Source organism: Pelodiscus sinensis, chromosome 3 (genome assembly GCF_049634645.1).
Source record: "Pelodiscus sinensis isolate JC-2024 chromosome 3, ASM4963464v1, whole genome shotgun sequence".
Classification (NCBI taxonomy): Eukaryota; Metazoa; Chordata; order Testudines; family Trionychidae; genus Pelodiscus; species Pelodiscus sinensis.
In genome coordinates this window covers 59,562,527-59,589,306 of record NC_134713.1, presented here as the reverse complement: position 1 = coordinate 59,589,306, position 26,780 = coordinate 59,562,527, and the positions used below count along the sequence as shown (strand labels likewise).

Genomic DNA, 26,780 nt, shown 5'->3' with positions numbered 1-26,780 from the left:
ATATGATCGGTACTCTAGCATGAACCACTATACAAGTATACAACAGGGTGGAACCTCTGTTTTGTGTGTCTTCTGTTGCTTAGTGTGATCAAAACCTATCTTAAAGACATTACATTGGCAATACAGTACCTCCTCACTTGACATGGTAGTTCTGTTTCTGAAAAATGCTACTTTGAGCAAACAATGTAAAGTGAATCCAATGTCCCCATAAGAATTAATGTTACTTAGGTTTATGTTCCAGGGAAATATTTTTCAGCAAACAAAATAAATTGTATGTGTATATACACTGTACATTTTTTAAAAATTAAACAAACAGTACTGTACACAGCCATGATGATTGTGAGGCTTGGTTGAGATGGTCGAGTCAGAAGGTGAAATATTTACCAGGGAATGTCTTGCTGATAAATGATGAACTGGCATTCAGTACTCTTTCAATGGATAACATGTTGTTAATCTAGCCCCTCACTTTACAAGGCAGCATGGACTGAGTCTAGAGGCAGAAAACACAATAGATGCAAAGGAATAGCTTCAAACGCTTCTGCAGAAATTGAACATGATGATGAACTCCCACTATCCAACTGGCGTTCACCACTCTTTCGTCTGGGTGCATACACACCTGCATAGTCCTAAGAACGGTGTGTGACACACACACACACACACACACACACACACACACACACACTCTCTCTCTCTCTCTGTCTCTGTCTCTCTGTCTCTCTGTCTCTCTCTCTCTCTCTCTCTCTCTCTGTCCTTCAAGTACATTGCCCTTGTAAGTAGACCAGGAAGTCCAGACACAAGATTCTATAGCTATGATATCCTGCTTTGTAGAGGAGGTGTGCTGGACTGACATCAGCACCCCTCTTGCCCTGTCTCCCTCCTCCACACAGCAAGCAGGAGGTTCTCTGGAGCCACTCCAAGGGAGAGGGCAGGAGCAGCATGGCAGTCCAAGGGAGGAGCAGCTGAACTGCAGTTGCATACCTTTCAGGGACCTTAGGGGAGCTGATGGGGGCAGAGTGTTACAATTCCCCCATGGTTCCAAATCCCCACAAGGACAGGCTTCCCGAAAATCCTGTAAGTAGTGGACAAAATGGGCAGCCAAACGACATTATAAGGGAGCACTGCATAATTGTAAACAAGCATATGCTCTAACAGATAAGCAAAGTATCAATGAAACATTAACTGGGACATTAAGTGAGGAGTTACTGTACAATATATAGTACATCTGACCACACTTAAAAGGTTACATGCCATAACCAATGAGTGGCTTCGTATATATATTTAATTGCAGACCGTTGTATGGTCTTATAATGTGAAAATGCAGAAGAATTTACTAAAACTTTCCATATTATAGTGACTATGCCTAGAAACCCTCAAAACTCAAAGCATCCTAGAATTAGATTGCTCCAAGTTCTAAACTTGCAGCACCATCTAGTGGTGTTTATGAAATTTTTGCTTCATGAAAATGCTGCAGTGGGGGAGAAATCTAAAATTGTGCTTGCACATAAAAAAAAAAAAAAAAAAAGGGAAGATCTGAACTGGTGGTCCTCTCTGAAATTTTCTGTCTTCACTTTTGCAACCTGACTGAGCTCAGTTTTTATAGGACAAAGCGAGTTTTTGGTAGGTCCATCTAGTCTTTCAAATTAGATGGCAATGTTTTCTCAAGACATTCATGAGTGTACATGTGCATGCTGTAGCCCATGTGGTTTATGAAGTTACCAGGCCTGTGAGCTCCCAGTGGGCTGCGATATCTTTATTCCCAGAGTCACTCGAATCATCAATATAAATCATCATAGCTCTATTTATTTCAGTAGAGATAATGTGCAAATAAAATTTTTGTGAGTATCAAGGTTGTCTTAGACACAAACATCACAAATGACTGCTTGGAAAGGGGAGGACTAGGGATATTAAAATGAGTTTGTTTAAATATGTAACCACTAAACATTTCAGTGGTTACACGTGGGGAGTGCATGTGAGGAGCTGGCTTTTAAGCTGGCTTCCCGCTAGCACTGGCTCTCGCCTGCCCCCCCTCCATGCTGCTGCATCCATTGCAGCAGCATGGGGTGGCGGGAGGGAGGCAAAGCTGGCTCACTGTGAGCACTGGCCTCTGTCTGTCCCCTCCCCCCCGTGCTGCTGTCTGTGATGCGGAGGCTGCGGGGGGAGGTGTGGAAGGGACTGCATGTAACTTCCCATTAACTGATGAACCCATCAGGCTCATCGGTTAATCGTGTACATGGTTACACTTTTACATCCCTAGAGGGGAGCCCCTCATACTTTTCAGCACTGAATCAATACTTAGTGGTCTGTCTTTATCTTGCCACTCCACGTGCAGTACTGAAAGGAAAGGAACCTTGTTACATAGCTTCCCTCCATGACATTACTCAGGGTACAACCTGGAGTGATGAATAGTTGTATCCTCTCTGTTCTCCAAGGTTGGGGTGCTTTTTATACTGCTTTGCTGTGAGAACTTCAACTTGTGGTCTGCTCATAAACAGCCTTCACATGTAAATTACTCCCAGTTATAATATATCAGTGTTGTTGCCAGTCCCCTTTGATTTACATTGTGGAGGAACCAGCAAATTCCCAGTCCCAGACTTTATCCAGAATCTAGTACTGCCCAACTCTTTTGGTCCATATGTGCTCACATAAAGCCTGTCATTTGATTAATCGGAAAGTGATATACACAAATCCTGTTACTTCAAATGGAGTTTCCCACACACTTCAGTGCAATCATACAGGTTCAGATAAGACAAAAAAGCATTTATTAACTATGACAAGATTTTAAGTGATTACCAGTAATGAGGCATAAAACTCAGAATTGGCAAAAGGAAACTGCAACTAATGCCTAACTTAACAAGCTAGGTCAGGGGTGGGGAACCTGCGGTCCCTGGGGTTGCCTGGATCCAAACCCCCCCCCCCCCCCGCATTGAGGAGCCTGTGCTGACACTCTAGCACCATTCTGCTATCCCACCATGGGGCTAGAGCACACAAAATCTACTTGCTTGGGAGTCAGTGGCTTCCGGCCTGAAAAAGGTTCCCTGACCTGAACTAGGTGAATTCAAAACAAAGGTTTCTTTTAACACGTATTGCAACAGGCTTACTGGTTGAATTTCTGGGAGTCCGGCTCCCTCCCCTCAATCCAATGCTGCTTCTTTTTTCCTTAAGTGTTGTCAATGCTGTGAGTAGGGATTAAAGGGGAGAGAATTTGAGGTATCTAATCTTGTTCTTATATTTCTTTCTCGTCTGTAAGAAATATCTCCAGCTGAGAGTCAGGTGGCAGAGAGACTGAATAGATGGGAATCACAAGCTGTTTCTATGCCATGATAAAGATTTTTTTTTTCACTAACAAAAACATAAGAAAGTACTTCTCCCCATAATATACAATTAACCTGTGGAACTCATTGCTATGGTATATTGTGAAGGTGAAAACTATAACACAGTTCAAAAAAAGGAGTAAATAAGTTCATGGAGGATAGGTCCATCAGTGCTGTTAGCTAAAATTCAGGGATGCAATCCCATACTTTGGGTATCAGTAAGACTCTGGCTGCCAGAAGCTGGAATTAGATGGCAAGATGGATCGCTCAATAATTGTCCTATTTTTGTTAATTCCCTCTGAATCATCTGGCACTGGCTACTGTAAGAACAAGATATTGGCCTAGAGGGTCATTGGCTGTACATATCATTTTAATAATTTTTTTTAATTGTAAGAAGATAAAAATAAGGTGTGGTGTTTTTTTTTGGGGGGGGGGGGTGTTATTAGTCTGATAGTTAAAGAAAGGTATATTGTGTTCTTGAAATGTTAGGGGATCTTCATTCTTACATTCTTTTGAATGTTACCTGGTATTAGGAAAAAAGGGACTAGAAGACCAATATAGCCAAATAACTAAGAGGTAAAGTCTACTTATCACTTGATAGGAATTTCCCTCATACCCTTCTAGTTCTCTTTGAACAAGATACTTCATTTGGATTCTATTCAAGTGCAAGAAGAAAGAGGGGAAAGTATAGCTGTAATCCTAATTGCTTCATAATCTAGCTACTTCCTAGTAATTTCTTCAGTTTTCTGCTATTTTATTATAAAATATAGCAACAGTAGACTCCTACCTTTTTAGAATGGTACTTGAAAGTAAAAATTGTAGGTAAGACCATCAAAACATGGTAGGTTATCTAGTAAAGAAGTGTTTAAAAAAATCGTTAATGGTCAGGACATTTTTTTATATCGGAGCATCTCCCTTTATTGCTCAAAGTGAAATAAATAATTCCAATAAAATTCCAATGTTAATGCATAATCTCTCCTCTGTTTTCCAATAATTTTGAAACGATGTGCTTCTGTTTTAATAACGATCACTGTGACTTGCTTTTTTCTAAAGATTTCTAAATTCTCTAACACACTCCCCCATATCTTAATATTTTAGGTGTTTTGCTGGAAATCTTCCAACAGTCCTATGAAGCAGTGTCGATGGGTCTATGGCCGTTCAGTCTTCATGTCTGATGTTGCTTTAAATAACAATGAAATAATGTTCGTCACACAGGATGGGGATGCATTTACAGGAAAGTGGGTGGAAGGAGGAAAAAAAGCTTCTGAAAAGAAAGGTTAGTTTATGCTTTTAAAGAGTTTCTGAAAGTACATGACAATATTTTATAACCCATTTCTAATTCAACAAATACCTATATTCCCAGTCTCTTTCTTCTCACACCTAACATTTGTAATTATTTTCGTGTTTTGATTTGGGAGAGGGAATTTTCTCTTCTTACTCAATCTCCCTGATGTATTAATAGTGTGTGATAGACTATCTCTACTTTCTCCACGATTAAAAGAAACTAGCGGGTTGTGCTCTCTGCTCTGTATGCTCACCAACAGCCTTCTTTCTCTCTGGCTGCTTTTGCTTTCGTGGCCAGAGAGCCTGAAGACATCATTCTTTTGTGCATCAAGAAAAACCTTTATTTATATACAGAGATAGGAGAGAGTTGGCACTTTTCAGTTAGTTTAGTTTTTGCTCTATTTTTTACCCTCTGCCATGTTCCGTTTAACTTGTTTGTAGAGACATGGTGCACAAGCTGTAGCTTGAATAACTCATGTTGAAAAGGTCCAATCTTCATGTCGGTGTTTCTCAAAAGCGGGCCCAGTAAGCTGCTAGTGAGCCCACACAGCTTTACTTACCTAAAGTGTCTGTAGCCACGGAGCCTTGCAGCTCCCATTGGCTGTGGTTCACCAATTCCTGCAGCTCCCCTTGGTTGGAAATGGTGAACTGAAGCCAGTGGGAGCTGGGAGGTTCCATGGCTACAGAACCTTTTAGATAAACAAAACTATATGGGCCTGCCAGCAATTTACCCAGGAGGGCCTATGGCCTAATTTGAGAAACACTGGTTTATGTGAATATTAGTGAACCTGAAATATGCTGGATGTACAGCACTGGGAAATTAGGTTCTCTGTCAGTAAAATAATGATATAAGAAAGAAGAGGAGTGTATGCTTCTTCACACTGCCCTTTTTCATAGAGACTGCTTATAGAAAACTCTGGTCTTCCGACGAAGTGGGCTGTGCCCACGAAAGCTCATGATACCATCTACATGTTTTGTTAGTCTATAAAGTGCTACCAGATCATTTGTTGTTTTTTAAGTTTATCCTGTACAGACTAACTCAGCTACCCCCTGAAGCTTATAAATCTGAAGGTTATTCAGTTCAGTCCTTGTATTCTTTGTTGCATCTGCTGACAAAGGGTCTCAGCTGTAGGAGATTTTTTGAAATGGGAAACATGTTTGATAGGCATTGTGTGAAAACATCAACTCTGCTCACATGGGCCAACTGAAAGTCCACAGATGTAACGATTTTGTCACCTCTAGTCTGGGAGGGTTTGGACTTTTATGTCCTATGGTTGAATGGCAATATCACATTTCTGGACCTTAATGTTCAGTTTATCATTAAGTTTTAAGCTTCCACTCTTATATTCCTTCATAGCAAGGTGTTCCCATTCCCTCTCAAAACACTGAGTTAGCCCATCAGTTTTCCTGTTTTGCTTGTCTGCTTTCCAAGAAGGTCTCCTGTCATGGTAATTCTTCCTCCATCATCTCAGGTCTCCTAGCCCTGTAAAGTGTGAGAACACAGGAATCTGTTTAATTTGGACCTCCCACATGGCAGTGTATGATACACTTGTAGACTCCTAGAGTAGTCTTAAAATACTATAATGCATTAAAATGTTTTCCTTCCTGAAAGATATTGAATCAAAGGCCTTTGTAGTCTTGAGTTAACTCTTGCTGTCCTTGTTCTGGACTGGGGACATCATAAATGTTTTGGATCAGCAGAAATATCTTTTTGTTTATTACTTGTGTTCTGTGCTTTAGGACTACAATTTAAGAAGCACAGAATTTTAATATCTCTTTAAGAAAGCACAAATGGAATGAATTATCTTTAGTAATACTTCCTGATGTTCATTATTCAGAATTCACTTGCCACAAAGTTATAATGAATACAATTATTTCTATTTTTGAAGTTTTCGAAGGTGAAGATTTATCATGAATATATGAACGGGACATTCTGTGCATTATATCTTGCTAGTGTTGTAACTGAAGTACAGCAGAAAAAGCTATACCATCTTATGTTACAGATCAGTTTCAGCAGCGGCTGAATAGGGGTGCCTGGGGCAGAGCAGCTGGGGTGCTGCTGTGTTGGTCCCGTAGCGCCGCCCCTCGGCACTGCGGGACCAATCCAGCAGCACTCCGGCTGCTCTGCTCCAGACGTCCCCAAGAGCAGCTGGGATGCTGCCGGGTTGGTCCCGCAGCTCCGAGGGGTGGCGCTATGGGACCAACCCAGCAGCACCCCAGCTGCTCTGCCCCCGGCTACCCCGATTCAGCTGCTGGTCAGTTTCAGCAGTGACTGAATCGGGGAAGCCAGGTGCGGAGCAGCTCCAATTGTCCGGCTGCCCTGAGCACTTCCGGGTTCCTGATGGTGCCGGACCATCAGGAGTGCTGGAGCATTGGATGCTGGACTAATGGAGTTTTACTGTATTAAGATTATGGCTCAGATTTGTGAAGCTTTGGATGTTGCTATGCTTAGCAGTGCAACACCCTAGTCTCATTTTCAAAAGGGATACTCTGTCTCTTAAATGCCTTCAGAAAATAATATAGGCTTCTAAATCAGTTAGGGTTTGCAATGCTGATTAAATACCTTTAAATATTTAAATTTATCTCTTTAGGCATGCAGTTTCTGATTGCAGTCAACATTATTTGGGCCAAAGTCTTCAATCTCATCTCTGTTACAGCTTTGTTGACTCCAGCTAATTGGGCTCACATCAGTAATTAACTTTGTTCTGTGTTTTGTCAGTTAAATCTTAGTTAACTCTTCCATATTTTCCCATTATCTCTTTAACAGAGGTTGTATCAAGCCTTCAGAATTCCTCATACGAAGTGTCTTGTCACTGTGATACAAACAGTGTATATGAAAGAATTCGACTCGAGAAGCTTGCTTTTGTCCACAGAGCGGTTAGTGTTACCACAGATCCTAACGGATGTAACTTTGCTGTTTTACAATCAGATCCTAAAACAAGGTATATTTCAGATATCTGCGGTTGTAACTTCAGTTGTTGAAAGTACAGAGAGGGAGTGGGTGTAAAGCATTTTCCTGTTCCATTAACAATCTTGTTCTGTCTTAATTGTCAATCAAAATTTCTGCTTTATAAATGTCCATCTTTGCTCCTCCAAAGATCATAGTAAATATGATTATCTTGTCTTAGTGCTTGTTTGTAGACAACTATGTTGAGATTGTTTATTCCAAAAGCCTTCCATTAGGACATGTCTCTACTAGAACTGCTGCAGTGTAGACATATACAGTACTACAGCAATGGTCTCCAACCTTTTTAACCACAAGAACACTTTTTCAGTTTAAGTGCAATGTAAGATCTACCTCAAAGCCAAATACCCTTGCCCCACTTCCTTCCCACCCCTTCTTTGAGGCCTCATCCTGCTCACTCTATCCCCCTTTTTCCCGAACCTCATTCGCTTTCACCAGGCTGGGATAGGGGTGCAGGCTCTGGTCTTGGGCCAAGAGTTAGGAGTGTGGGAAGGGCTCTGGCCTTAGCCCAAGATGTGGAATTGGGCCCAGAAGGGGTTTGAGGGTGCAAGCTCTGGGAAGGCGTTTGGATGTAGGGGAACTCACATCTGGGCAGGAGGTTGGGTGTAGAAGGAGGTTCAGTGCTGGTACAGGGGTTCAGGAAGCAGGCTCTGGCTGGACACCATTAACGGAGACAACTTCTGGGTGTTGGAACAATGGATTTAAGGCGGCCTTACTCCTGCCTTGGCCATGCACCACTCCTGAAAGCAGCTGGCATGTACAACAGTGGCTGCATGGTGCCATGTGCTGCCCCTCATTTATAAGCATTGAGCCCACAGTTCCTACTAGTCACAGTTCCCCATTCTTGATCAATGGGACCTGCAGGAGTGGTGTCTGCAGGCAAGGACAGCATGTGGAGACCCCCTGTTCTGCCTCTCTCGGGTCATGCATTTTAGAACTCACTACTCAAGGAATTAAATTTAAGTGAAGAGTGAAATGAAAATTATGAAATGTACAGACCAGCCAAACCAAAAAGTAACACACTTTGCAAGCAGTAAAAGTAACAACAAGCCTCCCCATGTGCTGGGTCTGGAGATGAGTGAGGGACAGAGTGTGTTTGTGAGTGACAGAGAGACACACAGCATGTGAGAGTGACAGAGATTTGCATTGCCAAGCATCCATCATCTTCTGTGTGGAGATAGGTACAGACGAGGGGGGAGGAAGGACACCCTGACATCAGTGCTCCCCCCCACAGCCTGCACAACAAACAGGAGGCTCCCAGGGGGGCAGCCCCAAGACAAAGGGCAGGAGCAGCATGACAGTGGGTGGGACGGCAACTGTAGTGTCAGCACTTGATAGCTTCCTAGCCAAACCAGTCAGGATCACCTGTCAGAGGCTCCAAGATCTACTAGTAGATCCCGATCTACTGGTTGGTGACTACTGTGCTACAGTGATAGAAGGGTTCTTTTGTTGCTTGAGTGAATCTACATCTCTTAAGATGGCAGCAACTAGGTTGACAGAAGAATTCTCCCATTGGTCTAGCTATAGTGTACATGGTGTTCAAGTCAGTGTCTCAAATATGCAATTCGGCACCCCCCCCTCCGGTCTCTGAGTGATATAGATAGGCCTAATGGGTGTAGACCAGCCCTTAATCTGCCAAAGGTAAAATATTCAAGCCAAATTCTTATAATAAAGTCCACCTTAAAAGCTACCTTTATAATGTACTTCAACATCTAATGTACTTGAGGTATCATAGAATCCTTCTTAACATGTAGTCTCCATGTTTCTCAGAGATGTCCTGTAGTACAGTAAAACTCCAGTGGTCCGGCATCCAGTGGTCCGGTACGCCTGATGGTCCGGCACCAACTGCAACCCGGAAGTGCTCCGGCAGCTGCTTCAAGTTGTTAGAGTAATTGATTAACTGCGGCTGGATCCACAGCCGACACGCAGTTAATGTAACTTTCCTCTGTACTGCCGGAAGGTAGGGGGCAGAGGAAGGTAGGGGTCGGTGGGAGAGGGAGAGGGGGAGAAAGAGAGGGCGAGGGTGTGCCAAAGCAGCCGCATTCAGGACGTTCTGGTCAGTTACAGTCACTCTGGCTGGATCCACAGCCGACACGCAGTTAATGTAATTTTCCTCTCTACTGCGGGGAGGGGGGGCAGGGGAAGGTAGGGGTCGGTGGGAGAGGGGGAGGGGGAGGAGGAGGGGATGAGGGTGTGCCAAAGCAGCCGCATTCAGGACGTTCTGATCAGTTACAATCACTCGGGCGGGATCCACAGCCGACACGCAGTTAATGTACTTTAACTCACCCCCTCCTCCTCCTCCCCCTCCCCCTTTCCCACCGACCCCTACCTTCCCCTGCTTTCCCCCCTCCCCCTCTGGCAGTAGAGAGGAAAATTACATTAACTGCACGTCGGCTGTGGATCCAGCCGGAGTGACTGTAACTGACCAGAACGTCCTGAATGCAGCTGCTTTGGCACACCCTCGCCCCCTCCTCCTCCCCCTCCCCTCTCCCACCGACCCCTACCTTCCCCTGCCCCCCCTCCTCCCGGCAGTAGAGAGGAAAATTACATTAACTGCGTGTCGGCTGTGGATCCAGCCGGAGTGACTGTAACTGACCAGAACGTCCTGAATGCGGCTGCCTGCCTGTCACCGCCTCTCCTCTTCCACCGCTCGCAGGCTCTGCCTCCCTGCAGCAGGAGGGAGGGTTTGGCACACCCCTGCCACCTGCCCCGCTTCCCCTCCGACGAGACCCACCCCTGCCAGAGTACCTCCTGATAGTCCTGCATTTCTGATAATCAGGCACCACCTGGGTCCCAAGGGTGCCGGATTATCGGAAGTCTACTGTATATTAAATGGAAAATGCAGAGGTTAATTATTTAATTTTTTGTTTAATTTAAAAACTCTTTGAAATAATGTTGGCGTAAACAAAACATTGAAAGATGCACTTCTTGCATTCTCATGTTAGATTTTAGAATATCTAGCATACCGTTTAACATGAATTTTTACTTTGGACTTCAGTAATCAGTACTTCCTTGCAGGAAAAATGACATGGATATCATGCAAAGAGCTAACACTGCTGATGATTTCATACAGAAATGGCTGTCTTAGTATTTATAAAGAGAAAATGTGATATTATTTGGTGCTTTAGAAAAATGTCACAAGTTTGTTTTATATATCTATATATAGATATAGACAGTGTAATAATTCTGAAAGTACCATATACATCTTATATAGCCCTTTTAATCCATTTGAGTTTTTTGTATAAAAAATACAGTATGAAACTTTGAATAGTCATGTAGAATAGCCAAAAATTGAGGTTCTTCATTTAAAACAATGATGATAGAATTTAAAATTTAATCAAATAAAAATAACATTTTGTGTTTATAGCCTATATGAAATTCCAAGTGTGTCATCTTCAAGTTTTGTTGAGGATTTTGGCAAATTGCTAGGGGAAACAGATGAAATGGACAACATCCATGATGTGACTTTTCAGATTGGCACTCAAATGATCCCTGCGCACAAGTACATTTTGGCCATGCGCTCTGACTTCTTCAGGAAGCTGTTCATTTCAGATGACAATCGACCGGACTCTTCAGATGTCTATCGTAAAGATGAAGATGCTGTAGGATGTGATCTCTTTATGATAGAGAAAGTGCATCCAGATTTGTTTACATACCTTCTGCAGTTCATATACATGGACACTTGTGATCTTTTGAGTCATGGTTACAAACCAAGAATGCTGCATAAGGAAAAAACAGAGGGATATCAAGATAACATGATTTCTAATTTGAATAAAATGAGTTTCAGTGGAGATGTTAATGGAAAATCTGCATTTGAGGTTTACAGAAGTAATCAAGTGCACTTAATAAATGAAAGAGAGAAGAACAAACCCAAGTCTTCTAAAAAAGGCAAAGTTGTTGGTGAAGATGTCAATCCCATAAAAATGTTGCAAAGTGCTGCAAAGAAATTTGGTCTCAGCAATTTAAGTGAAAGGTGTGTTATATTTCTTGCTTTGTTGTTATGCACTTTCTTGGTGCTCACTTCCCTCCCTCTTCCCGACTCTATATAAGCTTATCTAGAAAATGGAAGAGTTTTAACTCCTGATGTAGTTTGGGTTGACATAATTCTCAGATTGTTTCTGTTTACCACTTCCCCATGTTTCACAGACCCACAGCATATTTTAAGAGGAATTTGAGGTCAGCATATTCCTACACTTTTCTAAGAGCAAGTGAGAGCAGCCCTTAAGTAATGCAACCGAGAGTGGAGGAAAAAAGAGAACTAAGGTTGCTCTTAATCTAAAGCAATGTATTCCCAAATGAGCCACGGGGCCTTTCTGGTGCAGGAAGCTCTGTACGTCAGCACTGGTTTCTTCTTAATCCTATCTTGGAAACCTTGGACTAAATATATATATTCTGTTGCTTTGAGATGGGCGCATCCTGTGTTTTGAGTTTAGATGCAAATAATGTAGCTTTCCAGATTACTCCTTACTGCAGATTGAGACACATATATGGTCCTTTGTGTGATACATAAGAAGTCATGGCTCTCATCTTCACACAACACACAGTCAACCAGTGGAACTCCTTGCCAGAGGATGTTCTGAAGGCCAGGTCTTTAAAAGGGTTGAAAAAAGAGCTAGATTAATTAATAGAGAATAGGTCCATTAATGGCTATTAGGAATGGTGTCCCTAGGCTCTGTCGGGATCTGGGAATGGGTGATGGGTGCGATTGCTTGATGATTACCTGTTCTATTCATTCCCTCTGGGACACCCGGCATTGGCCACTGCCGAAAGACAAGATATTGGGCTTGATGGACCTTTGGTCTGACCCAGTCTGGTCGTTCTTATGGTTTTTTTTAATCAGTGGTTGATGCTGATCATTTCGTTAAACAATATGAAGCAAAGAACTGGAACCCTGTTAACTGGTGTCTTGTGCTCCTGATAATAATACAAGATAAAATCATCTGTGCTATTATACAAATGTCTCCATGTTACTGTTTTTATGTCTTGTGCCTCTCTGTAACTTTGTCACAAGGATTGAGGACAGTTAACCCTTATAAACAAATTTTCCCCATTCTGTGGTTTTAACACTCGGCTCTGTTGTTCAGCTTTCTCGGGCACTCAGTTGTGGTCATAAAAAAGAAGCCGTTATCACAGCTGGGTGTACATAAAAGAACGGCCAGGGAACACCTCAGTCATTTTAAAAACAAAAATGTCGCTCAGCCTTCTGATAAAGCTACCATATCTGATCACCCAATTTACAAATTGTCCCTCATAATATGTCTCTTGTCACTCAAGGTAATTAATATCTCCTCAAACAATGGCTCAGAAGTAGCAAGCACCATTCCTGTGTCAATGGGTGAACCTATTTGGGTACAGTCCACCTGTCACTTGCACCAAGATAAATAAATAGGAGTAATTAAGTAGGAGAAGCCTAGTAATATATTTCCATATACCTTTCATATCTATGTTGAATGATGACTCAGTTTATTAATGGACTTCCTGGGATTCCGTGAAGTGCATTTATTGGCCTTTCATTTAGGGTCACAACATTCTACTTAGTGCTAAATTTCAAACCTATTTTTCTTTTTAGTATAACTGTTATCAATAATATATATGAGTTGAGGTTTACAATATTTATGCCTTACAGATTGGATGGAGTTAAACTAGAAAATGGAAAAATTAATGTTGTCAACAAGAAAAATGGAAACAAACCAAAGTTAAACCAAAGAAAATGGTAAGCTTTTAAGTCTAGCTTTTTCAAATGTGTGTGTACCTGACCTTACTTTTTAGTACCAGTGACTTCAGTTTGAATTAAGCAGATACAAAGCAGAAGCAACCAAGATTTTGTAGACTTTTTTTTTTTGCAAACGGTTAGTACTTATGTGTGTGTGTTTATTTCACAATCAATGTCAGTTGGAGAGAGATGTTTTGTATTTGCCTGTTTTTGTATTTACATTCTTGTAATCATAAAGTGGGTTAGTATTCTGAATCCGATCGTGATGACTGATTGTTGTGCATTCACATTTTCCATGGCTTTGTTGTATTATAGAATAGTAACGTCAGGAAAAAAAATCATGACTTTTTCCGGTTTGATGTACTCTGTCTGTTACAGGGCTACACATTATGTTGTTCCTACTAAAGCCATGTAGATTTTGGAGTTTGCAATTAGAAATTCTGTAACCCTTCACCCCCATTCACTTCCTGTCTCCGTCATTTCATAGCAGCAGGGTAAAAGGTATTATACAGGGAACTGTCCCCTCATCCTCCGATGCCACTGTTGGCTTAGTCCAATAAAAATAAAAGAGAACTTGACAGATTTTTTGATTGATACTTGTCAGTGATGAATCATATGCTGGGCTCAGCTCACGGATTGGTAGATATGAACATTCGCATAGTGATCTCATCTCTAGATTTGATGGGGAGGGGGGAGGCAGGTGACCAAAGCCCACAAGTAAGTGAAGAACATGAAGACCTGGGAGATGGGTCAGAAATGGGAGGGAGTGTGGGCTATAATAGCAGAAAAAAAGGAGGGACAAGGCAGACAGAACTGGGAGGCAAGATCAAATCAGTATCTTAGAGGCCTATATACAAATGCAAGAAGTATGGATAATAAGCAGGAAGAACTTGAAGTGCTAGTAAATATACCAACGATGTCATAGTTGTGTTTAACAGAGACTTGGTGGGATAATACACATGATTGGAATATTGATATAGAAGGGTACAGCTTACTCAGGAAGGGTTGACGGGGGGGAAAAAAGGCAGGAGGTGTTGCCTTATATATTAAAAAGGTATACACTTGGGCTATGTCAACATTGCATATTTTTTGCGTAAAACGGGGGCAAATGAGGCAAAGCGTGGAATATCACGGTGCCTCATTTGCATAATTAATTAGGCCTGGTTTTGCGCAAGAAACTTTTGCTCAAGAGCCGTTCTTCCTGGAAAAAAAAATGTCCAAGAGCCGTTCTTCCACAGGAGGGGGTTTTTGCACAAAAACGGAGCCTCATTAATTATGCAGATGAGGTATGGCAATATTCCACGCTTTGCCTCATTTGCATATTTTTTGCACAAAACGGGCATTGTAGACATAGTCTTGGACTGAGGTGGAGAGGGACATAGGAGACAGATGTGTTGAGAGTCTCTGAGTTAGGCTAAAAGGGGTAAAAAAACTGCGATGATATGCTAGGAGTCTACTTTAGGCCACCTACCCAGGTGGAAGAGGTTCATGAGGCTTTTTTTAAACAACTAACAAAATCATCCAAAGTGCAGGATTTGGTGGTGATGGAGGACTTCAGCTATCCAGACATATGTTGGGAAACTAACACAGCGGATCACAGACAGTTCAATAAGTTCTTAGACTGCATGGAAGACAGCTTTTTATTTCAGAAGGTGGAAAAAGCAACTGGGGGAAAGTTGTTCTAGATCTTATTTTAACACATAGGGAGGAACTGGTTGAGAATTTGAAAGTGGAAGGCAGCTTCAGTGAAAATGATCATGAAATCATAGATTTTGTGATTCTAAGGAATGGTAGAAGGGAGAACAGCAAAACAGAGACAGTGGATTTCAGGAAGGCATATTTTGGTAAGCTCAGAGAGCTGGTAGATAAAGTCCCATGGGATTCAAGACTAAGGGGAAAAACAACTGAATAGAGTTGCCAGTTTTTCAAAGGAACATTATTAAGGGCCCAAACGCAAGCTATTCTGCTATATAGGAAAGATAGAAAGTATGGCAAAAGACCACCTTGGCTTAACCAGGAAATCTTTCATGATCTAAAAATAAAAAAGGGGTCTTATAAGGGAGTTATGATTTGAAGCTTACTAGAAGACCAGTGAAATTTCAAGTGTAAAATGAGTGTCCCAAATAAATAAATCTCTAAAATCTTTATTGTGGAGGATCTGGGAAAGAATTATGTTTTGCTGGATCACACATATTAGGCAATGATTCAGCACCATTTAGACATGGAATCCCATGAAAGCGGAAAGAGGGCTATGGATAGTAGGAAACAAACATTTAAAAAAAACCCAAACCAAACCAGATCTATCTCTTTTTAAGAAGATGACAGAGAGCTTGAGACATATTATTTAGCCAAATGGGACTTGTGAATGCATTTGCAAATGTTGATATCTCATTGGAAATACTTGATCACCCAGAAGTGCTAGTTGCTTGCCAACTGCAAATAGGTTATGACAGGATTACCTTCCAAAGGCTACAAATTTTGAGGAGATGAAGTCTTAAATTAACTCATGAGTCTTTTGCAGTCACTGCAAATAAATTCACAGCTGAACAAGACAACTATGTACTGCGTGTTCTGTTTAATTTCTGATGAGGCTGAAGATACACCGACAAAAAAGCTATTAGTGCTTGCCAACTGCATTCACTTGAATGCTAATAACTATGCTACCGTTTCTCAAGTTATAATTAAAACTACAAAATATTGTGTGAGTTTTGTCAAAGGATCTGCTTTCATGAGCAGCGGTGCATCTTACGCGGGGAAATCTTTGAAATCTGTTCACCAGAGTTTAATGCCAAGTGCTGTCCATATTACATGTAATGCACATATAGTTTCTTGTCATGAGTTGTGCAAATGCCAGTTTGATAAATTGATCAGCTATGTTAAAAAGATCTTTAAACCCTGCCCTAGCTGCAAACTGATTTAGTCAACACATTGCAAGCACAATGGAAATGACTGAAATTGAGGAACAAAAATTTCACTTTCCTCAGAGTCAGTGATTACTTGCTGAAATTCCTGATTTCAGGCTGTATAATGCCATGCAGCTCACTTGACATACTCAGAGGAGCTGATGTTGACACTGAAAATGAAGGTTTCACCAGAACTTCCAACCCTTTTAAAACAATATTCAGCTAAATTAGGAAGTTCAGTTCATTGTCAAGAATGCCACACGACTGATGTACTTAATCACTTAGTTTGAATCTTGACATGTCACAATCCATGAAGTGTACAACAAAGTAATGAATGTACAGGCAGTCCCCGAGTTACGCGGTTCCAACTTACGTTGGATCCGCAGTTACGAACAGGGCCTGTCTCCCTGGTCTCCAGCAGACCAGGGAGAGGAAGCAAAGCAGCGGAGCACGCAGGCAGCGGACAGCCCAGATGCATCTGGGCTGTCTGCTGCCCGCGTGCTCCTTGGCTTTGCTCTGCTTTGCTCCCCATCTCCCTTGTCTGCAGACCAGGGGGACGGGGAGCAAAGCGGCGGAACACGCGGGCAGCCCAGACGTGTTTGGGCTGTCCGCTGCCCGCGTGTTCCGTGGCTTTGCTCCCCGTCCCCCTGGCCTGCAGACCAGGGAGACGGGGAGCAAAGCAGAGCAAAGACGCGGAGCCCAAGGGCAGTAGGACAGCCACGGCGCATCTGGGCTGTCCCGCTACCCCCGTGCTCTGCGGCTTTGCTCTGGCCGCCTGTGGTACAGCTGCTGGGGCGCTGCCAGTTGGTCCCGTAGCGCCGCCCTAACCCCAGCTGCTCTGCCCCAGGCGTCCTGATTCAGCCACTGCTGGTCAGTTTCAGCAGCGGCTGAATCAGGACGCCTGTGGCAGAGCAGCTTGGGTGCTGCTGGGTTGGTCCAGTAGCACCGAGGAGCAGCGGTGCTACAGGACCAACCCAGCAGCACCCCAGCTGCTCTGCCCCAGGCATCCCCAAGTCAGCTGCTGCTGAAACTGACCAGTGGCTGACTACAGGAAGCTCCTGCCCTGGGCTTCCTGAAATCAGCCGCTGATCAGTTTCAGCAGCAGCTGACTTGGGGATGCCTGGGGTTCTTAAGTTGAATCTGTATGTAAGTCAGAACTGGCGTCCAGATTCAGCCGCTGTTGAAACTGATCAGTTTCAGCAGCGGCTGAATCTGGACACCAGTTCCGACTTACATACAGATTCAACTTAAGAACAAACCTACAGTCCCTATCTTGTACGTAACCCGGGGGCTGCCTGTACTGTCTCGGCTGAGGCACAAACAAAAATCACTGACAATGCAGAGTTAAATGTTAATTCTGAGCAGGTGTTAGCTTCTTTGACATACAAGGAAAGGCAATACTACTGCTATAGGGAAGAGTCAAGCAAAGTAGCAAAAACTGCTCAAAAGTTTCAATGACATTCAGTGAGGTTCCTAAAATGGTGCATATTTTTGTCCCTGCATAAATTAGGGTTGTTGTTGTGTAGTCATTTACATGATTAATTGATAAGCCTGGGCTCATTGGTTAACACTAATGGCTACATGAACCCCTTCCTTGCCGCTTCTATATGAGAGGCAGTTGAGGAGTGGGAGGGAGGGGAGAGGAGGAGATAGGCAGGAGCTGGAGCGCACTAGCTCCTGCCTGCCTACCCTGTGTGTAAATATGTTAATGTTAGAAGAAATTCAGCAGTTATTTTTGTAAATGTGTAACAGTTTGCTAACATATCTGGCACAAATGCACATGTTTGGTGGATTTAACTGCAATTCCTGGCTTTGACAAGAATTGTAGGCAGGAGATTTCTGCTTACAAAAATATTGTGAAAGAAGTAGATTGTAATTTGCCTGTGCTACAGTTTTGAAACTTAGTGGAAGGTACAATACTCCTCCTCGCCTGGTTAGCTTGACATTGTTTTATAGTTCCAATGAACTTCATGGGTGCGGAGAGCATTGTGTCTAAACAAAACAGGTGTTCTCAGCATAGAGACCAGGAATGAAGAAAGACAGTTGCTAAAGGCTCCATTTTGGCATTGAATTAATGGCATTAGGAATCACATCTTTTTTTTCCCCCACTTGCTTTTGTTAGCTTAAGGCCATGATTCTCAAGTATGAGGTAGAGTGATGATATCAACTGGTATCCTATCTCAGATGTCCATGTCTACCAAGGAAGGGGTTGAGCCTATATGTTGGTTGTTGCTGTAAAGCTTCAGTCAATAAATCCTGTCAAGTCCACATGACTTTTATTGAAATGAGCATCTGGCGGGGGGAGCAATCCTGTACAGTGACTCTTCCATCTACAGTTGCAGAGCAATGGGGAGGAAGTGAATGTGTCTGGGGTAAGGGAGAGGGATTGGTGGGTGGAGGGTTGTGGAGCTTTCTGCAGCTAGGAGAGATACCCAAGAGCAGTTGTGGAGATAAAGAGGAAGTTCTGTCTGTCCCCAGCCTCGTCAGATCTTGGAGGTAGGAGCCTCTTGCTGGGTTGTTCCTGGTAGCACAGGGAAGATCATATCAACCTTGACTGCCAGGAACCTCCTGCATCTCCAGGAATCACCATAGCTGCTGCCTTCGGAACCCAGCTTTGAAAGTAGCACAAAGTGAGGGTGGCAGTTCTGTAATCCTGCAAGTTTGTGACTCCCCTTTCCTACCTCCTTTTGGGTTGCAACTCCCAGAGTTACAACACTGTGAAATTTTGGTTTTAAACACATGAAAACATGCAGTTTACTAATTTTCAAATCTTGTAGATGTGAAGTTGACCAGAATGGACTATACACTTCATGTGGTCCAAGTTATGCTTAAGTTTTGACTACAAAAACCTTTCATAGATTTTTTTCATGCCACTAAATTATTTTGTCTAAAAGATGTGCTGTCCAATTCCCAGTGGCTATTAATTTATTTAAAATAATAATTCTGCACAGAAATCTACAAAAACTCCACACTTCAGAGTCCAGCATGGAGTATGTCTTTGTGTGGCCTATACTTTGATTTATAGTGCTAGAGAACTGTTTGTGACCCCTGTCTTGAAGCAATAATTGGAAGATAGGATTGGTTTTGGAGGAAATCCACTTCACTATTAGCTTGCCTTTTGGTTAGCTTGTCTAATTTTTTTTTAATTCCCTTAAAACTGTTGAGAAGGTTTGTTGGTTATATTTATCACCATAAAAGTAACTGTATTGTATTTCTAGTGAAATATTAGTGCTTTCTGTCTCCTTGTTGAGAGGACAAGAAGCCTAGTCTTATCACAGCTGGTTTCAGGCACAAAATGAGAAATGGCTGTTTAGAAGAGTGTATATTTGCGAATAACTTTAGGCTTATAACTGTTCTAAATGTCTTTTAGTTCATACCTCTGTGATGTGACCATGAAATCTGTAGATGGAAAGGAATTCCCTTGTCACAAATGTGTGCTCTGTGCAAGACTCGGTATGTATGTATTATGTGAAGAGTCTGTTATTCACAGTACCTTGCCCCTCTCAATGTCTTTTAAAATGACTTTGTTTTTTACAGACTACTTTCATAGGATGTTAAGCAGTTCTTGGATTGAGGTAAGCTTGCCAGTTAAAAATATGTATGTCATTTTAGTTGCTTTTCATTAATGTAAGTAAATGACAGATTTTCCTCTGTCGCTAAAATAAGATTTTTCCATTACTTAGAATATAAATTAAAATACAGTTTGTAAATATTGTAAGAAAATGGAAAATTGTAGCAGAAATTCTAATTTTGAACCATTCAGAAGCTGATTAAATAACATATTTAAGGCTTTTTATGAGCCATTGTAATTTTATGTAAAAGCAGACTTTGAATTAGTAAGTATATGACTATTTAAGAAATTTCTACCAAACTAATCTGTAGCATTATAAAATTCCTTAAGTGATTTTATTGGCTGCTAAAATCCTTGGAGGTGTATTAAATTTCCTGAAGTAGGTCTTAATAAATGACCTATAGATAATATTAGTCTTTGAGCATTATCCCTATTAGTGCTCCACTTCAGGTACACTCACACCCTACGTATCAGGGATTTCTTGGTGGTTGTGCCTGCTCTGAAGCTACATAAGACTATGTGAACGAACTGTACTCAGTTGCTTCTGAACTACCTTGGCCTGAAATGGAGCATTAGTATGCCTTTCTTTTGAAGTCTCTTAGCTTTATTGCCCTTTTTATTATTTTTCTTTAGTTATTTTATGTACTCTTGTATTTTGGGATCAAGGAGGATTTTCTTGACCCCTTTCTTCTTTCAGCAAGAGGTGCCTTCCCTGCTAGATACTGTTGCCCCCGGGGTATGTAAGGCTCGATTCAAGTAGTGCGTCTCATTTTGGGAGTCTTTTCTGGTCAGTGACTGGAATTCCCATTTTTATCTACTGCTTGTGGGAGTCTCCATATTCTGTAAAACCGCTCCAGCTATTCTTCAAGGGGGAAAAAAAAGGATCTAAAATGAATCTTTTAAAGAAGGAGTGTTCCTTGCAACTGGCCTCAGAGTCAGACCATATGACACCTTCCTTCTCTACCCAACCTCCAACCCAGACATTGCTGAATGAACACAGTGCCCTGTCCATTTCAGTACATTCTCCTGTGTCTACCTGAGGTGTGTTCATGGAGAAAACCCATAGAAAATGGAGCCCTTCTCCTCTGAAGGGGTACATCTCAAAAAGAGTTTGGTCCCTGTGGAGACCTTGTGTCCCACCCAAGTTATGATTGAGGCTTCAGATGTTCTTGGTACCAATTCTGTGCCTAGGCTCAGCAGATTAAAAGGAGAGCAAGTATGCCTTGAACTGAGTGCCGCATTAGCAGGACACTTAATATGGAAACATTCCACCTGTAGGAGAACTATACCCACAACTTCTGTTCTGTCTACATCTAAATTGACCACCAAGATGACTGTGGTAACCTGGAAGATGCCATGCAAATAATCCTTATGAGCACTGACTACTTTGACCAGAATATACTTTCCAAAGTAGCATACAGCCTCAGTACTGACAACTAAATCCCATCTTTCAATCCCACCTAGTACTGCAGGTGTTGAGATTCTTGAGGGATCTACTTGTTTTGAAGTAACCAGAGTTTCCTGTGTAATTACCTCCCTCCCTCCCCCCAATGGTCAGTTTTTAAAATTGTGCTGTTCTTATCCCTTTTTCCTTTAGGCATCCTGTTGTGCAGCTCTGGAAATGCCAATCCATTCTGACATACTTCAGGTTATCCTGGATTACATCTATACCGATGAAGCTCCTGCTATTAAAGGTGCTGGCAGTATATTTGTGTCTGGAAATTGTAGAGTTAGGGGTATGAACAATTTACATTGTGTTTTTAAAAACAATAGATTTGAGCTGGATCTCATTCAAATAATTCTGCTATTTTCATTTTAATAAATAAGGAAAAGACACCTGAAGGAAGCAGAAAGTTGAATAGTCTACACTACAGTATAACACTTTCAAATTAGAGATATTTGGTGATATGAGGAAGTGGTACGATAATTACACAATAAGTTGACATTGTTTACTAAAAAGTATTGTATTGCCTTTGAATCAAATTTTATTAGTTGGTAAACTCCAAACAGTATGATATCATTTTATACTTTTGGAGTCAGTTATGATTTTTACCACAAGTGTTGTCTTCCCCCTGCCTTCATTTTGCTAAAGACAGCAGGATCTTCTGCTTTTTGCTAAGCATCTCTGTGTTTTCTTCTATGTTGCACCTTGTACATTAGAAGAACTTGTCTACAAGATTAGCAAAGCCATTGCCACCTTGTCTTGTTTTAAATCCCCCTTTATAAGCTACCTCTGCCATGTTGCCTACAAATCACAGTGGAACAAACTGACCCTTGTTAAAACTTTACTGAAGTATTTTCTTACTTAACTAGTCATCTTTCTGATGTGGCTTCTTCATTTTCCAGAGTCTCAAAATGTGGAATTTATTTGTAATGTTCTGGTGGTAGCAGATCAGTTGCTTGTATCTCGACTGAAAGAAATATGTGAAGTAGCCATTACTGAAAAACGTGAGTGTTTTACTATTTTCCTTAATGAAGTGATTGCATTTTTGTTGTTGTTGTTTAGAAGATCAGTGTAGTACTTTTTTGTGAGTTGCATTATGGAGCTTCTTAATTCTGACAGTAGCTGTGAAAGAAAGGAACGAATCTCCAGTTCGTGTCTTTGTTCTGTCTTGCCTGGATATCTATTGCCACATTACCTGCAGACCGCCCAGTGTTAGGGATTTAAAATCTTTTTAGTCTACACCTTCAATTACATCATTTCAAATCAAGTATCTTTACCCCTCGCGCTGGAGTATTACAGCGTTCAGACGCTTCCTCAGGATGGTGGATTGAGGAAGTGCTCCATGGAGTGATCCCAAGGGGTTGCACTGAATAATACGGAATAAGGTGCTGTGGACCAACACTACTAGGGCAAGGGAAACTCTGATTCCAAACCGGGGCAGACTGAGCTCGCTAAGCCTTTTTAGGTGCATCAGTCTAGGAGAAGGTAACTGATCTCAAACCTGTGCGCTCTCCCTCCAGTGTACATGTTGAAGTTCCTGTGCCTGTGCACGATGGTCGGAGTCAGAAGCGAGTGGGGATGGAACTTGCAAGCCTGCCTCAGTTAAATCCATTCATATGTGAAGGTCTCTCTCTTGATGCCAAAGATTTACCTCTTGATAAAAGTCCTACCGCAATGGGCAAGTGTCGTCAGATGCAGGTGGAGAATACCACTGGAAGCATTTAGTCACAAACCTGCATGTAGGTGGCTCAGGTGTGATGGTTGTCTTTCTACTGAACTGGAACAGCAGCTGCTCCCGTATCCTGCCTGCATGTCAAAGCAGCCCTATTTAGGGACAGCGCTGCTTTCTTCTAAAGAAGAGGGGGAGAAAAAAATCCCCCAACTACAGCTTGTTCCAACTGCATCCTGTCGGCTAACTGTGACTGACCGGATATCCAATTTTTGTGGTCACAGGGGAAAATCAATGACTAAACAGAAACTACGCTTTGCATCCTGAAATGTACGCACAATTCTTGATCGTGGTGATCGCCATGAATGCAGGACAGCAATCATTGGTCGAGAACTTGCACGTTGCAAAATTGATGTTACAGCTTTAAGCGAAACATGTATTTCTGGTACCAGCCAGTTCACAGAGGTTGGAGCAGGCTATTCATATTATTGTGTGGGCTACTCTGAGGGTCATCCAAGGCAAGCAGGAGTTGGCTTTGCCATCAGGACACCACTAGTCTCCCAACTTCAATCCGAGCCACGTGCCATCAGTTCTTGCCTTATGACTGCAAAGTTTAGACTGAGGCAGGGACAGTGCCTTGTACTTGTTAGTGCATATGCACCCACTTTGACTGCTGCAGATGATGAAAAAGAGGCTTTCTATGCTAGCCTGAATTCAGTGATTTCTTCAGTACCTTTTAAATCTAAGCTATATATATATATATATACTCGTTGATTTTAATGTTAGAGTTGGTCAGGATTGCATCACATGGCCAAAGGTGCTTGGACATCATGGTATTGGAAGTGAGAACTCAAATGGCACTCTTCATGCTGTGCACAAGTTTGAAGAAGAACTTGCTATTGCAAGCACATTCTTCCAACAGGCGAACAAATACAAAGCAACCTGTATGCATCCTCGGTCTAAGCATTGGCATATGACTGACTACTTCATCACCAAACAAAAAGAGATTTCTGATGTCAAGTTGACTCATGCAATGCGTGGTACTGGCTCCTGGTCTGACTACTACATGGTATGCCGTGTTGTCTCCTTGAACCTTTGTTCATGAAAACGTCCTCATTCTGCTGTATGCCGAAAAAAGTTAGATGTAAGTTAACTTGAAATACCTGACACACAAGTGCTGTTTCAATGCAATTTTGATGCTTCTTTAATCACTAGCAAGAATGTCTAGAATGGTTACCCACTGGACTGAACATTTTCACAAAGTATTGAACCAGACGTCAACTTTTGACAGCAGTGTTCTTGAAGAGATTCCTCAGTGGGCTAATGATTTACAGCTGACTATACCACCAACTCTTGGTGAGGTACAAAAACCTGTTAAATAGATGAAATCTGGAAAGGCACCTGGCAGTGATGCAATTCGATCAGATTTATAAAGCTGCTGGTGGCCAGCTGATGTACCATCTCACCCACTTGTTTAGTGTCATTTGGGAGAAGGAGCTAGTCCCCCAGGACTTCAAAGATGCCCTGATTTTGTGTGTGTGTGTGTGTGTGTGTGTGTGTGTGTGTATATATATATATATATATATATATATATATATATAAAATAAAAATAAGAGGAAATGTGACTGTGCGTGTTGTGATGACCATTGGGACATCTCTCTGCTTTCTATAGCTAGTAAGATCCTGGCCCCGCATCCTTTACAGTTGGCTCTCAATACATGTGTTTAACAATTGTATTATTCTTGAATGCCAGTGCAGTTTTCGTGCTGGTCGAGGCACTGCTGATATGATATTTACAGACAGACAGATACAAAAGAAATGTAGAGAGCAACATCAGGACCTCTTATGTGATTTTCAATGATTTCACCAAGGCGTTCAACACGGTCAACAGAAGTGGGCTCTGGAAAATACTTGGACGAATTGGCTGTCCTGAAAAATTTATCAGCATTGTTCAGTCTCTCCATGATGGCATGCTTGGTTGCATCCTTGACAATGGAGACACATCAGTGCCTTTTGAAATATTAAATGGTACAAAGTAAGGATGTGTCCTTGTTCCTCTCCTGTTCACCATTTACTTTTCGGTTATGCTGTTAGTTGCTTCTAAGGACTGCTAGCGCTGCTTTTGGAAAACTGACCAAATACCTATGGAATGACCATGGTATTAAACTCCATACCAAGATAGTGGTTTATCAGGCAGTTGTCCTGAATGTCCTGCTGTATGGCTCGGAGTCATGGACAATATATCGTTGCCATGTTTTGAAGCTCAATTAGTTCCATATGCATTGTCTGAGGAAGATTGCCCATGTGATCTGGAGGGACAAAATTCCTAATACGGAGGTTCTTAAACTATGTGGTGTCATGGGCATGGAAGCAATGCTTATGAACAAACAGTTTAACTGGATTGGTAATGTTATGAGGATGGATGATACATGGATACCAAAGATGGTTTTCCGTGGCCAGCTTGCTCATGGAAAGCACTCTATCGGTGGTCAATATAAGTACTATAAAGACATCTTAAAGGCCAATATGAAGTCATGTGGCATATCTCCCAATGATCTGGAAACTGTAGTTTAGGACATTCTGTCCTGGTGACAAATCATTGTATAGGCTTTTAATTGCTTTGAGAGTCAGTGTATCCAGGCATTGCAGGAAATGCACAGGATCTGAAAAGAACATACAGTGCCTGCAGTTGGCGGTTTTTTATGTGACATCTGCTGATCAAGGATTGGTTTAGTTGCTCACCAAAGGCATCATAGAAGATGAGATCCGTCGATTGACAGCTTAGTCCAAGAAGATCTTTAACAGATCTGGGTCTCTTACTTCATCATATTCAAGGCACTTGTCCTCACTTTAAGGCACTACTCAGTTTGTTTCTGTCTAATTCCCATCTTATGTCCTTCTCTGGATCTTTGTTGTTGCCCTTTTTGTGGTTTCCTACTTCTCTTGACAAAGTCTTTGAAGGTGGAAGGACCTCCCTCATCCAGTAAATCAAACATCCTCACTCTCCTTCATCTCTCTCTCCTTAGAATTGACTTGGTTTGCTTGACTTTCTTTTGTGACTTTCATTCCTGTCTTCTCTCACTACATCTTTCTCCAATATAGGAAAATAGCGGCACTTAAGCTTTGTTTACAATGAAATTATTCATGTTACTTTTGTTTTAACCCATGTTTCTCCATCTCTGTGTGCTCCATTTCCAATGCTGACCTTTGTTTAGGTTGTAGGCTTTTCATACCTGGGACAATCATTTCTATGTCTGTATAGCAGGGGTGGGGAACCTTTTTTAGGTCAGGGACTACTGACCCACAGAAAAATCAGTTGGGCAGGAGGCAGTCGGGGGTAGGGGATGGAGTGCCCATGTGGGCTCCCCAATGCTGGGGGTGCATGGGAGGAGCCCTAGGAGCTGGATCCAGGCGATCTGGGGGACTGCATCTGGCCCCTGGGCCTTATGTTCCCCACCCCTGCTGTATAGAATCAGTCAAATTCATGTTGCATAATGATTTAATAATAATAGTTGCCTGGGGTGGGAGTCAGGGGCACTTAAATATTAGTAGTTCTGACTAATGAACTAGGAAAAGTGTTTATTTTTAGTCTTTTAATAACCTTATCTTTCCTCCATTCATATTGTATATATTGAAAGAACATGTGATTACAGAACAAAATTACATAGTTAAGTCTGTGATTTTTATTTTTTCCAGTTACTTTAAAGAATGCTGCTGAGCTGCTGGAGTTTTCAGCAACTTATAATGCTGAACAGTTAAAATTGTCCTGCTTCCAGTTCATAGGACTAAACATGGCAGCCTTGCTTGAAGCGAGGTAAGGATGGATGTTGGTGTTACAATGCACTTTAAACCACTAAGGTGAAATACTGCAAAAGGTGGATCTGTTGAAAGGATTATCAGGAATTGTTACATGCATCATT

The 26,780-nt window shown here is 41.9% G+C and overlaps 1 protein-coding gene across 4 annotated transcripts in view; it reads left to right on the top strand.

Annotated features, from left to right (window-relative positions):
- The window catches only part of IBTK (inhibitor of Bruton tyrosine kinase), a 114,031-nt gene that overhangs the window by 34,688 nt on the left and 52,563 nt on the right, over positions 1–26,780 (top strand). For all 4 annotated transcript variants that reach the window (XR_012902586.1, XM_075923811.1, XM_006115893.4 and 1 more), the window contains exons 10-18: positions 4,410–4,587; positions 7,363–7,537; positions 10,928–11,533; positions 13,187–13,273; positions 19,547–19,629; positions 19,714–19,751; positions 21,345–21,441; positions 22,094–22,195; positions 26,557–26,674. Coding sequence is in view for 3 of the 4 variants with exons in the window: in XM_075923811.1 (XP_075779926.1) it covers positions 4,410–4,587; positions 7,363–7,537; positions 10,928–11,533; positions 13,187–13,273; positions 19,547–19,629; positions 19,714–19,751; positions 21,345–21,441; positions 22,094–22,195; positions 26,557–26,674 (1,484 nt within the window). In the remaining variant the exon portion in view is untranslated. The remainder of the gene's footprint in view (positions 1–4,409; positions 4,588–7,362; positions 7,538–10,927; positions 11,534–13,186; positions 13,274–19,546; positions 19,630–19,713; positions 19,752–21,344; positions 21,442–22,093; positions 22,196–26,556; positions 26,675–26,780) is intronic.